The sequence below is a fragment of the Biomphalaria glabrata genome, chromosome 14, assembly GCF_947242115.1.
Source record: "Biomphalaria glabrata chromosome 14, xgBioGlab47.1, whole genome shotgun sequence".
Lineage (NCBI taxonomy): Eukaryota > Metazoa > Mollusca > Gastropoda > Planorbidae > Biomphalaria > Biomphalaria glabrata.
In genome coordinates this window covers 23,085,661-23,100,348 of record NC_074724.1, presented here as the reverse complement: position 1 = coordinate 23,100,348, position 14,688 = coordinate 23,085,661, and the positions used below count along the sequence as shown (strand labels likewise).

The 14,688-nt window shown below is 39.7% G+C and overlaps 1 protein-coding gene across 7 annotated transcripts in view; it reads right to left on the bottom strand.

Annotated features, from left to right (window-relative positions):
• LOC106063526 (roundabout homolog 1-like) overlaps positions 1–14,688 on the bottom strand; it is a 154,604-nt gene that overhangs the window by 107,466 nt on the left and 32,450 nt on the right. For all 7 annotated transcript variants that reach the window (XM_056009527.1, XM_056009526.1, XM_056009530.1 and 4 more), the window contains exon 3: positions 8,025–8,437. In XM_056009527.1, coding sequence (XP_055865502.1) covers positions 8,025–8,127 — 103 coding nt within the window. In that variant the 5' untranslated portion in view covers positions 8,128–8,437. The remainder of the gene's footprint in view (positions 1–8,024; positions 8,438–14,688) is intronic.

The following is a 14,688-nucleotide window of genomic DNA, read 5'->3' as shown; positions in this document are numbered from 1 at the left end:
AAGTGGAGAAAAAGGAAAAGGCTCTTAGGTTAGTTTGTCGTTCGCGACAACTAGCAATTTTGTGGACAACCTGCTTATTTTTGTCTCCTGTTCGCGGTCAATACTTTAAACCCGAGAGATTAGCCTCATTAGCTGTGCCTCCCGCCCCTCTCTCTCTCCGCCCCACCAATGGGCTACTCACTAATAAGCGAACTTCTCTACACCTGGGTCAATACTAGCGATAGTTTTTTTTAAGGAGTTGGGGGGGGGGGTTGAGAGATGGAGAGAAATACCTATATCATAAAGTCTATGTTTGACTTGCGCTAATGTTACAGGATGTTACTTAACGCCTGTTACGATAAGCCAAATCAATTTTAGACCACAGGTTAAGTTAGGCAATGACTAACGAGGCAAACTAGGAGAATGTGTGGCATCAAATATAGCCTCGGGTTCCCCTCGTGTAGTTTTAAAGCTTCACCAATTTCACGAGGTGATGCTGGTTCAAAAATAGTGTCCAGAACAATGCGTCTCAAAACTGTGTTCCAGTGACCTTACTTCATGTTCAATTAGTGTAGTTTTAGAATACTAGTTGTTGTTTTTTTGTTTGTTTTTTTGCATTTTACTTTTAAAAACAAGATATTTTGTTTCGTTTTAGAAACACTGAAACGATGTCACTTTGGAAATCAATGTGGAATATATATCGGTATATATAACTAGAGGTATAAAAAAAACTTACGCAGATGTCGTGACATGTATAATAGTTTTACGAACAAAAAAAAAAGGGGGGGCAGTATAAAAATGAGTTCAGCCAATCTTGATAAACTATTTCCGCCCATGGCATGATGTTATACAAGTTTGGGGGCGTCCGCGGAGTGGTATAAATTCAACTTTCAACGAGATGGCAATCACCTCTACGAGGTGCCCGCGGTGCAGTATTGGGGGCTGGCGCATTGGCTTAATCAGTTTCAAGCACCTGGATAACGGCAGGAATAAATCGGAAGATAAACCCTCCTGGATTTATCTCCCACCCCCCTGGCTACCCGTTGATAAAATACTGGATTCTCTCCATCCTCTAGAAAAAAAAAATAGTTTCGCTTGTAATCAGAAGACGAGAACGAGAGCGAGCTCAGAAATGGCCATTAGTAAAATGGGTAGTTTTCTTGGTAAGTTGGTTAGGCACTGGACAGATAACGGTGTCACGAAAGGTGTTGCAGACTGATTGGTGAAACTGATGAATGACACGTAGACTTGAGCTCAATGGGCGCCATTCAGGACTAATGAACACATTTCACAAGGCACTTTTGTGTCTATTTATAGCTGGACTATCATTTAGGTCAGCTATTTTTACATCTTTTCTGTTGAGCTAAAACTAGGTATTGCTGGGTTATACGAAGGCTTATTTCAAATGTTGTTATTAACTAACGAGCTTTACCCACCGGCTATACCCATTGATTTTTTTTTCTTTCACTTCTGCTCACTCTCTGACCCGGAAATAAATGGTACTAAAGATAAAAACCTAGAAGCCTCAAGTCACTGAACGCACAGACCATACGTAGCACTATGTTGGCTAGGGGAGGTATGGGCGCAGCCAGGCCAGACCGAGGGAAGGATGCTACACCTTCCAGATCGGCTCACCTGACAAAGCTCACACACGTGTCAATATTATCTTCTACTTTGACAATAGGGCTTGCGTTACTCGGCACCGTTAGAGGGAAGTCGAAAGAACAGACAATACCTGGCGTGAGACCGGCCAGGTACCCAGAAGCAAGTAAGGTGGAAAGAGTATTGGTGAGGGGGGGGGAGGGCTGTGCAGATTATGGGAGAGTAGATGTACCGAGAGAAGGAGTAATGTTCAAACAGGAAGTTGATGTTTAGCTTAAAAAAAAATAAATCCTGAAATGTTGTGGGAAAATGCTTTAAGAAACATGGCGGACATCGTCTCGTGTGTCGTTTTGCATTCTGGAGAGATTTCGAGATTTTCAACGTTCCAAGAAGTTATGCAACATCTCTAGAGTATAGACATTTTTTAAAAAATCGTTTCTTTTGTCCTGAACTATAGGAAACCATATTGGGCCATAAGTTAACTCTCTTTTTGGGTTCATTTATTGTCTTTTTCGTTTCATTTGTAGCCGATGAAGGGCTTGTGGTCAAACGTCCTGTGTTGTACCTTGGACCAGGGTTTTCTATATTTGTATCTATTATATTTTTCTATACACCCTGCATCCGTAAATCTGAGCTACAAGTAGTTGGGTCATAGAGACCCAAGCTTCATCTCTATATCAGGAAACATATGTCATAGTTTACAATACCGATGTTTGACTTCAGACTGATTGGTGCAAAGGTTTCAATTGGATGTCATTAATCAGAGAGTGGTACAAAAAAGTTTTTTATCAAAACAACGCTGACCTTAACTTGACCTATTACATTTTTTTGTGCATCTCTCTCAGATCCTGCCCACAAAGAAAGACCTCGTCTAAGAGTCTCATCCTTTCTTGCTTCTGTACGTAGTCTACCACGTGATCAATTGTAACGTTAGTCGTCTGCAAAGTTAATTAACGAGGAGAAGGCGAGAAGGAAAAAAAATCATTATTTTTCAATGATCGCCGTTACCTCCCCCACAATTTTCTTGAAATTTAAAAAAAAAAAAAAAAAGAAAATGCCAAGGAGAAAGAAGCTGGCCGCCCCGGGGGAGCAACCATTGTATAAATTGGGCGAAACTTCAGGGTACACAAACTGGAACGCTCGCAGCGGGCTTCGACAACTATGACAATTAATGACTTCTCCCGCGTGAGTTGTAAAAGAGGAGTTCAACTAGAACGCGATGCGGAGGTGAGGGCAGCTTGAGGAGGTGAGGGCTGCTTGAGGACAACTAACGTAGTTTTATTATTTTTTATTATTTCATTTGACCTACTTAGCTTTGGACTAAAAGAAAGAGGTTCAGATGACAAGAAATTTAGTAAAAGAATGTCACTAAATGACTTAGAAAAGTAACGGTATATAGTTGGGGGGGGGAGGGTTGTTTCTGAGTTTGAAGTAGTGTAGAGGTATATAATTGGTAAGGGGGGGGGGGGTCTTTTTCGGAGATTGCACTAAGTAGTGTAGCGGTACACAGTTGGGGGTTGCACTATTAAAAACAACAATGCAACTCTTCTTTTTTTTACGTTCCATCCAATTTGACTTGGACATCTAAAGTGTTACCAAACAAAGTATCATCCTCTGGCTACTAGCGTGAACACAAAGTTCAAACGTATTGCACACATTCTTAATTCCTCTAACAATGCCGCGACCGTTTTTGTTCATTTCTATCTAGAGCAATTTCACAGAAACATAAGACTGGATGGATAAGCCTTTACTAGTCTCATAACATGCCGCAGGAGAAATCCAGGAAGAAACGAAATAATTGCCTTTAGTTGTCTGCTAATAATTTGTGTCGTAATCTTGGTAGGCAATACAGTAAAACAAAACAAAAAACCTATAATGGAAGTATTTAACTCATGGCCTTCAGCACGTGACGACATCATCAAACTAATATGATGACATCAACAAACTAATATGATGACATCAACAAACTAATATGATGACCTCAACGCTTGGGATGACATCAACTATCAGCACGAAAATCTTCTCCCAATACTAACGCTCGTGCGAAGCTCGAATTGTTTCTTTAAGAATATCTTTAAGTTACACAAAATAACTACAAGAACACCAAAAAAGACCACGTGTGTGTGTGTGTGTGCATGCAGGTGATGAGAGTGAAGAGCACGGGGGACGGGTAGGTGAGTGTGTGTGAGGGGGGCACCACGCCAGGTTTTCCTGGTTAATTAAAATTGAAACAAAGGTCTGGGTAGTGGCGAGTGTTAGCTGCCGCGATAAGTGGACCAGTGTGGTGTGTCTTTACTCCCTTTAATTGAAACATAAACACGTTGAAATTAAAAGAGGCAAACGGTAAACAACCCACCGTGGGGTTTGTGGCCTGCTCCTTGACTCGAACCACAAGTCGTGCTACCTCCCACTAAAGAGCTCCAGACAAAAGTGAGAGGGCGCCCTCGCCATCATCCCCGGTGTTTTTTTTTTCGTTCGTTCTTCTTATGTGTGGCCTTTCACCTGAAAACAAAAGGAGAGATTCTTTCTCTCCATCTATCAGACATACTTTACTCGTGTCTTCCACAGACCTGAAGTGGTAGGGGGAGGGCCACAGACACTTGTTCCCTTTATTTATATATTTCTATACTTATTGTTTGTTTCAACGTTGAGAGATCTTATAAAGATAATCATCTACCTCTCTTCATTTATTGAAACAATAGACTTTTGGTCCCTACACACGAGATTTCAACCCAGCGCACAGCCAGCCCGCCCTCCACATCTCTTCCGAGCAAGCTTTGCAGACACGCTGTTGAAATACCTCCTGATTAATGTCACAGTGATTATGCATTTGTAACTGTCCTTAATCTTCATAAACAGTTAATGTTTTAACAAGACGGGCCGAGCAATTATTGGACAATGTCCGACTGATGAATGATTTCGCTAGATAGCCTCCCCCTTTTTTTTTTACTTTATTCATAACAGGATAATCTCCCTTCTTCGAGGAAATTAATTCCACAAATGCAAGTTTATTTTTTTTTTTGTTCTTTATCTCTGTTCTTTATTTCATTGCCTTTAAAGATCATTAATGGAATTGGAATAAACATAAATGGAATATTTAAAAATTCAAGCATATTGAGTGATGTTGAGCAATAATACACTGTTGACAAATTACAACAGCCGAAACGTGCAGAAAAAATACATTTCAAAAATATCCAAATGTGTGTGGTTGAGCCTAAAAGGAATGCTAATTGTTATCGTTAACAGCCCATTCGTTAAGGAAAATATTTGGACACTGGGCGATAGAAAGCATTATAAAATACCTTTTTTTTTTCCCCTCCAAATGTACCAGAGAATTTAGTTTTAGGATGAATAACGTCTAAACAATGGAGGGTGTATCGAGGGTTTTAATGTTGCCGAGTGCATAAAAGAATGTTGCATAGGATTAAGGTTATTTAGAATGGCTGGATTTCAAAGGATCAAGAGTGATATTTCTGTTTTGAAGGGTGGAACAAAAGAAAGGTTGGATCCAAAGAACATACAACCAGGATGGTGTTTATTTCAGAACCTTATTTAACACGAGGTTTTGGGTTCGGGTTTGAGAAATAAGAGTAACGTATTAGCGCAGGGGCAACGACTCGGTGGGCCTGCTTATTTTCACCAAGATAACGTGACCACAGCGCATAACTCCTTGGATTATGGATGAGAAAAGAAACCCTTAATGGTAGGTGGGGTGGGGACCAAGTATATATCAGAGGTGAGTCCAAAAATGACATTGGAATGGACACTGGGCTTTTATGGCCAGATTCTCTTTTCTCTTTTCATTAGCATCACGCGGTAAATCAGCGCTCACCCGGTGGAGAAAACCGGGGCGTTTTATCAGTCCGCTGGACGGCGAGAGACATAAAGTACGTAGCACGAGATACCAATTAGGCGCTCACTCAGCCTCCCGACCTTTATCACGTCTATGGGACTCGGCACGGCCTCGTACTACTGGAAGGGGAAATAGGGACAGTATACTTTTTGTGAAGGAAGGGGGAGGCTATGACTTGCCCAGTAAGTACCATGGGTGAGAATTCATCTCTAGTGTCTTGTGTATATTTACTTCCTTTAGGTTAAAGCTAACTGAAAACAACGGCGAGGTGATGTCGTTCTGTGTTAGTGTCTAGTTGCTTCTATTTATATAACAGGGAATACCCGAAAACCAGAATGCATAAGAGTGTAGTACTCAAACTGTTTTAAATAAAATTTAACATTACGCTGATAAGATCATAGTATAGGGGAAAAAAAAATTCGCAATGATTTTTCGCCTAGTTTTTCGTAAACCTATACAGTTGCTCTTTAATTTCAATCATTGTTTTAAATCTATACAGTTGTTGTCTAATTTCAATCATTGTTTTAAATCTATACAGTTGCTCTTTAATTCCAATCATTGTTTTAAAAGGTTCGAACCTCCGATTATCAGTTCGGCAGACAAAATATCTAAATGGAGACACAGATCCCTTTTGAAATGAGGATTTCCAAAGACTAATACAACAGATAAACATCGATAATCTGCTGCAATGCCCTGAGAACCATTACACCACGCTAATGGGCAACAGTTATCGCTTCAACCTGGGATACACAATTTGTTATCCTCTAAACCCAAAGACACAAAAAACCACGAGCGCTGACAAACATACAGATAAACACACACCTCGCGTTGACAAATACAAACCAATTTGACGTTCAAATAATTAGTTGTGGTTCACAAATATTGGAATATGAAGATGACGTTATCTCCCCCTCCCCCCCCCCCCTCTCTTTATTTCATTCATTCCTCTCTCACATTCACTCTTTCAAGCTAGTAAGAAACCTATCAAACCAATGCAAGCTTTATCTAAACACATTACACTGCCACCGTTCGCGAGTTTGTTTTTCAAGAATAAAGAAACCGAGGTCTATCGAGGGAACTTCGTAGGTAGTTATTGTTTTCACTTTCAAAATCCGGTTTCTAATCTCCCTTTGTATTCTAGTCTTCTATTAGGCGTGGTTGTTCGTCGATTTGCAAAGAAAACAAAAAAATACATTTAGCCGTAAGAGTATTACAACCACCCACCCCCCTTATTTTGTTCTATTTATACGCTATGTTATTATTTAAAAAATTTTAAGATTTTTTATTTGGTCTGTAGCATGGAGGAGGATGGTAATGTTTAGAAGAGAGATGGAGGGGCGAAGGTGGTGAAGTCATGTGCTAAATTGTTAAGTAAACAGGTCAACAGTAAGAGAGAAATAAAAAAAAAAATCAATAAAGTTAAAGAAGGAAAAAAAAAAAAGATTTCTTCCCTGCCTACAGCAATTTGAAAACTCGAGACCTGTGTCGAGTAGCGCCAAGAGCTAGATCTGATTGCGACAGTTTTATGTTTATAATCTACCGTTTCCTATTGGTTTTAAATGAAGCCTATTGAGTGTGTGTTGAGTGGAGGTAGGGGGGGGGGCAATAGTGTTGAGTCAACTGTTGGCTGTGCAGAACTGTTCAACCGGATGGTCCCCGGCCATAGAAATGAAGCGGTGGGAGGGGGGAGATATAAAAAGGAAAGATGAGGGTGAGGTCGGTTGACCGAAAGAAGATCAATATTATAGGATGGCGAGATCAAAATAATTATTGGAAGAAAACTAAAAAAAAAACAAAAAAAAACAGAAATAATTCTGTGCTGAATCTGTTAGCTAAGGAGGAGACTTGGGGGCGGTAGGGAGTCAACGTAGCAGGAGGTCATTGACAAAGACGATTTAATGTTAGTCAAATAACCATCTCGGTGAGAAAATATTGAATTAATTAGTCTGGGAACACATTCCCTCCGTAAGGGTGAGCCGGCCGGCTTGGTGAGCTATGAATGAAGTGTTTCTAGAGTAATTGTTGACATTTCATTGCTAGGAATTAGAGTCAAAGTAAAGAGAGAAGCTAGTTTTTAATTCATAATTTTTAGTTGGCATAATGATAATCTTAGCGTTTGTTTTGAATAGATTACATACAGTCGATCTTATCACACATACTCTTATATTTTGACTACATTTAAACCCGGTGCTGGCACTGAGTGAAAATATAAATTTAATCAAATGAACCCATTTTTTTTCTTCTAATAACCCCAAATATTTGCTGTGCATGTTGAAGGTATATTCAAGCTGGCTACTAAATCGACTTTTTCTCAGACAGGCCCTACGCCAAACTTAAGATGTTATAACCCTTTGTTTTAAATAATAAATAATTTCAAATCATGTTTTTCCTGTGTTTGTTTTCTCTATATTGTGTTTTGAATTGGGAGGGGCTAAGGAGACGCAACAAACAGGTGAGGAAGTCAGGATGATTGTTACACAAGTCTACATGTACTAAAGAAAAAAAAAGTAAACATTGGGGGGGGGGGGGGGGGCAAACAGCTCGGCAGTTTTGTTTCATTGAAGATCTAAATATTATGAAATGATCTTACCTTCTTCTGAAGCGCAGGGTCTATTAAATAATAAGATCCAAATGTACAAGAGGTATGTCCACCCTCTCCAGGGAGGCTGTATCCACAAAGATGACCTCGTCATGCTTCATGCTCGGATCTCATTTGTCACGTGAGTTACTAATCCAATCAAATATTGTCTCAGACGACCAGATCAGTTCGCAGTGCTATCTCTCAGATGACCAGTCTGTGGTGCTATCTCTCAGATGACCAGTCTGTGGTGCTATCTCTCAGATGACCAGTCTGTGGTGCTATCTCTCAGATGACCAGTCTGTGGTGCTATCTCTCAGATGACCAGTCTGTGGTGCTATCTCTCAGATGACCAGTCTGTGGTGCTATCTCTCAGATGACCAGTCTGTGGTGCTATCTCTCAGATGACCAGTCTGTGGTGCTATCTGGATGATGCAAGAGGAAAAAAAAAAAAGACAAGACTGAAATGGCGTGCTGATGAAATACACGAGTTAATGCGCATGGGTAAACACTAACTATTGCAAAGAGGTTTAACGTGTATACAAAGATATGTTAAAGTTCTAATTCATGATTTTAAAGAGTGCGCGTGGCTTTCACGAGATTTTAACTTTTAATATACAACACTTTTTTCTTCTAAAATTTAGGTGACTGTATATAGCCACTGCAATCTTCTTTCCACATCCAAAACTTTAGCTCTCTTTAGAGCTCGGTAGATGTATGCCGCGAAGCGAGCAATTGAACTTTTAAAGTTCAACTACAGAGCATTTTACAGCTCTGTAACATAACCTAAACTAATTGAATATTGATTTAGTGTAGATTCAAAATAGACATGGGACGAAAAATTCACTAAGCGAGCAGCCATTGCTACAGTTTGTTATTTATATGATTTGTACAGGCCAGTGAGCATGTATAGAAGCTGGGTTTAGTTTGTGACATGCCGATTTTTTTTTAAAAACAAAAATATTTCATGCTTGTGTCTTATTTATAATATTTATTAATGAAGTTGTACCTGACACAGACAAACAGACAGACAGAGAGGAAGGCTTTGTAAAACATTTGGGGGGGTGGGGGTAAATAGAACATGTAGTTTTTATGTGTACCTTTTATATTGTGAATATTCTAAACAGTTACACTGCATTAACTATGCATAATTAATTCAAGCAGACTGGTGGCGGTTGGGTGTAATGTGGTCGGACTGCATACATTATGCGAATAAGATCGAATGCAATCAAACCTTTGTTCGCATGCAATCAAACCTTTGTGTACCGTTGATTTAAAAGAAAAAACTGGAGTGTTTATAATAGATTTTTGCTACGGTCTGGTCGATAATAAATAATGCAATAAAGCCGAAAGTGAACAATCGGCTGTTGCGTCACCGACGGATTACTTGGTGATGTCATACATGAAACTAATTCAAGCCGACATTTCACCGGCCTGGACCAACCAAGCTCTCGTGTGACGGTCGACATCTAAAATAGGAGGACGAATCGAGAGATTTGATTAGTGCTAAAAGAGAAATAATGAAAAACTAACACCCTGTGTGCCTGGGTGTTATATCATCTTGGAAACATTGACTTGGCGAGTGGACAAAAGGAGCGCACAAATGCAAAGTTCACGTCTTGCAGACGATGCAGTAGCGTTAGAGAAGGAGGAAGAGCTCTTAAAATTAGGTCAAACTAAAATTGTGGTTTTATCTTTGTAATTATGATCGAAGAGATTATTAAATCAACGCGAGACTATTATTTTCATTCACTTTCAGCGCCAGTTAATTTCGTCACTGCATAGCAACCAATTTTTTAAAATGATAATTTACATATGACATACCATCACAAAAGAGATACAAGACACCAAGAGCAAAGAGATACAAGACACCAATAGCAAAGAGATACAAGACACCAATAGCAAAGAGATACAAGACACAAAATCCCTTTAGTTCCCCTGACAACCAAATCATTAAATACAATTCAACAGTCTGATAGAAACATTTCGCATGTAAATTGTAAGTGAGTCTGCTGTGAATGTGTATTTTGGTTTTCTATACTTACAATGTTTGTTTGGTGTAGTGCACACATTGTAAGACCAATTTCCTTATGGATAATAAAGATTATTATTATCATTATTATCATTGGTATTACTATTAGTATTATTAAAAAGTGCTGGAACAAATACAAAAAATGTGACTACTTTTACAAATGAAGTACTTTTTTTCAGTATGTAATACTGACGACCCAAGTCACGTGGCGACTAAAGCGTTTAAAACACACAATAAACACATTCCAACCGCCATTAAACGAATCCTACACGTGCGTCAAAGCTTCTCATTTTTTAAGGTGAGACACATGCTTTTAGGAAGAACAAAAAAAAAAAAGAAAAAGAATTTGAAAGGAGAGAGAAACAGAGAGGTCATGTAGAGGTTACTAGCATCTGTCTCCAACTGCGAGATTCAAGTTCCCCTGTCATTGTGCCGCGGCTGTGCAATCGTCAAGTCCTAGGTGGTCCGGCACTCGCTCCGATGACAAAGACCGAGTCTTTTTGATACTCGGCGTGAGGAGGAGCCATTATTGGCACCCAAGTCGACTATCTCCACACACACACACACACAGTAACACTCGTAGGATGTGGAAAAGAGGCGGGGAGAGAAGTTAATTAGTCATCGAATAGTGAATAAAAAAAATGTTGGCTTGAACATTAGAAAGACAAGCAGATGGAACACACGCACACACAAACGCGAATGATGTGTTCAAATTTAGACTCAATCAATGTGTGTGTTGTACATGCGTGTGTGTGTCTTTAAGGGCGCAAGTAAACAACACTGCAGGATTTGTCTGTCCGCTGTTTCCCTTGTATGTAAATCTTAACTCGTGGACACCTACAGGATGGCAGGGGGTGATGATACCACAGATGGTGCATGTCGTGTGAAACAGCAGCGAGTGGCAAATTGTTTTAAGAAATTGTTGCAGTCAATTATTCATGGGGGAGTGGACAGACGTGGTGAAATTTCGGAAGAAAGTTGTTTAAAAAGAAAATAACCTAACCTTGGCCGTGGCGCGTGCTCAACCTGGACGTTTGTTGATTTGTTCACGCCTGTCACTGGGCGACACTGTGGCGAGGGCTACAAAAAATGGGGGGACGGGGGGTTAAAAGTGTACACACACTTCACCACTTTTTTGAAGTGGACTTGGGTGAAAGGCGGTGCTTAAGATTGTTTGAACATGACAATGGAATCGTTCAAAAACTACTGCCATAGGTAGATTCAACGCATTCAAAATGGTTAGTGACAAATGTCAAACATTGATATAAAACACTGGAATGAGAAGCCGGTGTAATAAAGAAAAAAAAAGATGAAATGCATTCGACATTTAAATAAAGTGATTGTAAATTTTTCCCTTGTATATACTATTGAATCCCCCTTTCCCCCCCCCCAACCCCACCCCCCAAAAAAAAACAAAAAAAAAACGGTGTGAGTAATGGGAGGCAACTGACTTCTAAAATTCAAATATGATGAGTTATGCTTCTTTTATTTACTTAGCAACCATTCAAGGCCCTTGTAGATACAGCTGCACTCGACCAGCCTTCGTGGAGTATTTAGAAATCAAATATTGAAATGGCCTTGCATTTGTTTTCCTACTTTCTTTCTCTGCGAACAGATTTATGCAAATTACGTTATTGGATTTATTTAAGTGTTATATTGTCAGTTCCAGGATTCAATGAGATCAACAAAAGGGCATTGAAACGTTTTCATTTTTAGACACGGTCAAGTCTTTGTGTTTGTGGACAGAAAAAGCAGATTGTTGTTCTAGGTGGAAAGTGGAGAGAAAAAATTCTAGAAAGCTGGCCAAGCGCCTGAAGGGAACCTTTCCCGGTAATGGAGTTCATTATTCAGTAAAAGGGTGTCAGAAGAGATGTAAGTAAATGTCGGAACAACGCTCACGGCGTATAGATTCCATTTTTGAAAACAGAAAAGGCAGAGAGAAAAAAAACTTCCTTTAAACTAAGTCTGAATAATATATCTGGACTAGGTAATAGCCACAAGAGATAACAGGACAAGAACGAAGGGGACAAAGAAAGGAGACTCCCAGTAAGCTAAAAAGTGGTAGTGAGTGCTGGGAGTGCAGTTAGGAGAAAAACAAATTACCGAACCATTTACTAAGGTAATTAACGCCTCGTAACTAGCGTAAAAATATCCCAAAATTTATATGAGAATGAGATAAAAGAAAATGATTCATTTGAAAAGCTTTTCATTTCCGTGACACTAGAATCTAAGGACATGTGTTAAAAATGTATCAACAAAGAAATTATCATACGTGTAAAAGCAAAATGCGTGAGAATTTAGTGAAAAGAAAAATGTAACCATGTGTTCTAAGGGGCAGGTGATGTAAAGCTTGTCTATTTCTTTGCTAATGACAAACCACCTTTGTCTCCACAACGTACCCGTAAGTGTTGAATGGAAGTTAAAAATCTTAAGTCTTCTCTAGGATCGGAACTCGATACCCCTCGGTTCAGAAGCCAAGCGCTTAACCACTCGGTGTGAAATGTGTGATGTTAATGTTAATGGGGAATGTTGATTTAAAAAATAATTGGAGATGTCATAAATGTGAATACAACTAATTGAGGACAAAGATTGGAGGAAGGAACAAACGTTACACGGACAGCACTCGACGACAAGCTCGGAAATCAGGCACGAGCCGATTGTTCCCCCCCTCTGTCTAATAATGACACCGGACAGTTCCGGCATTGTTGTCTCCTGTAAAATGGACACGTGCGGGTCATTACACGGGCGTTGGGCCTTCTCGCATGCACGGGGCCCGTGTCGATTTAGGGTGGTCTCCTTGGGGTCGGAGCTAAGCAAATAATCTGGATTCAATTAGTCACCAAAGGAACAAAGGTCCTGTATTGATTTTAGTGGACTATTAGTATGGAGGCAATAGAGAGGGAGGGGCGGTTGGAGAGAAACTGAATAGAGAGATACAATCATGAGGCACTGAAGAGGGAAGGAGGGGAGTCACAAAAAGAGGAGGTGGACAAAGACAGCTGAAGAAAATAATGAAGAAAGAAGAATCCTTAGTACAAATCAATCTCTAAGCGTATTGCCTTTTTTTTCTCCTAATCCCTCGGTGTAAGGCCGCATTGGGCCCTCGTGTCGTTCTCGAGCTTTGAGTCGTCCGCTACAACTTGTGGCGAAAGTCACTCGAAAAGTTTATGGCAGAAACAATATTTACCATTCAGCTTTCAAAACTAAAAATCAGTTCCCCGGCGGGCGCTACAGTTCACCGAAGAGGCTCTGGAGCAGAGCGCCCAAATCAAAGGCGTTCAGTTTAATATGCTATTTATAAGGGAAACGAATTTTATAACCACTGCTTTTGTCGACACGTGACTGCCATGTTTCACTGGGAGAAGTCTGAATTATTACATACTAAACTGTCTCCCAGGAAATTCTTTAAAAAAAAAAAAAAGGTGTGGGGGGGGGGGTCAAAAACTTGGTCTATCAAAACTCGCTATTAATAAGGGTATGTTTATTTATAAATTATCATCATTTTTTTTTGTGAAATGTAATAAGATTTGATATTTATTTTACAACTTTCAATCACGTTTTTGTGCTTCTCTTTACTCATCGCTAGCCTTTGCTAGCTTTCTAAACAGCATTAATGATTCCTTTTCTTTGAAAAAAAGAGCACTCTTTATTATTTCATTCTCGGTCCTCTCCTCGGTTTTGAATGATGCCGCTGACGATATAGAAAGCGAGTAAAGAAACATGTGTGTCCATTAGTAAACAGAATGCGACGTTAGAGATAAAGAAAAGAGAAAAAAAAAAGAATGACACTTGGAACAAGAAAGAAAACTTGGCAATAAGAGATGTTAATGTTCACATTTTATCTGTGACTTAGGAGGCTCCTATAACCCGACACTGGAAAGATTGTCGGAAACAAAATAACACTGATTTCATTAGTGATGATGTTAGCGACACCAGAGTGCCTTCTAGCACTGCCTCATACTATGAAGGACTATTGTGTCACGTGATTAGTCACTAAGTGTGTTACGTGATAAAATTAATTTGCATTCTACAGTGAGGTTTTGAAGAAACAACAATAAGATAGGAAGAGTAACGTGTTTAAAGTATTCCGAAGAAGGGAAATGTCTTGGAAGACAGTATAGTGTCTGGATTGGTGGCTGTCCAAACAAATATCAGGTAGCCAGTTGGCTGGACACAAGGACGTCCAAAAGGTACTAACATTTAAATCTCTTGGTCAGGGTTCGATATTCAGTACCCATAATGAATGATAATATTGAAGAGGGAAAAGTTATAACTATTGCAAATATTTCGTTGCTAGGAGAGAGAATAAACTCGGCATGAAGTAAAGTACCCTTTTCAGACCTTGCGATACGTAAGGCAGATGATGCAAAAGAGCATCTGTTTCTGGGATCGACAGTTGACGAGGGTGTCATGTGGTCAACGCAACAATCAACAGGCTTTGATTTTACCCAACTAATTAGAGCTGGGTGGCATCAGGGGCACCAGGTCTTCACAAGGATTCGAGCCCGAGGCCCCTTGGTTCGGAAGCCAGGCGCCTTGCCGCTCAGCCACCGCGCTTCCTTGAACTCCCATGCCTTAAACAATGTATTAATGTATTTATTTACATTGTTCAACTGGAAATTAGTGAATCTATACTTATGTGGC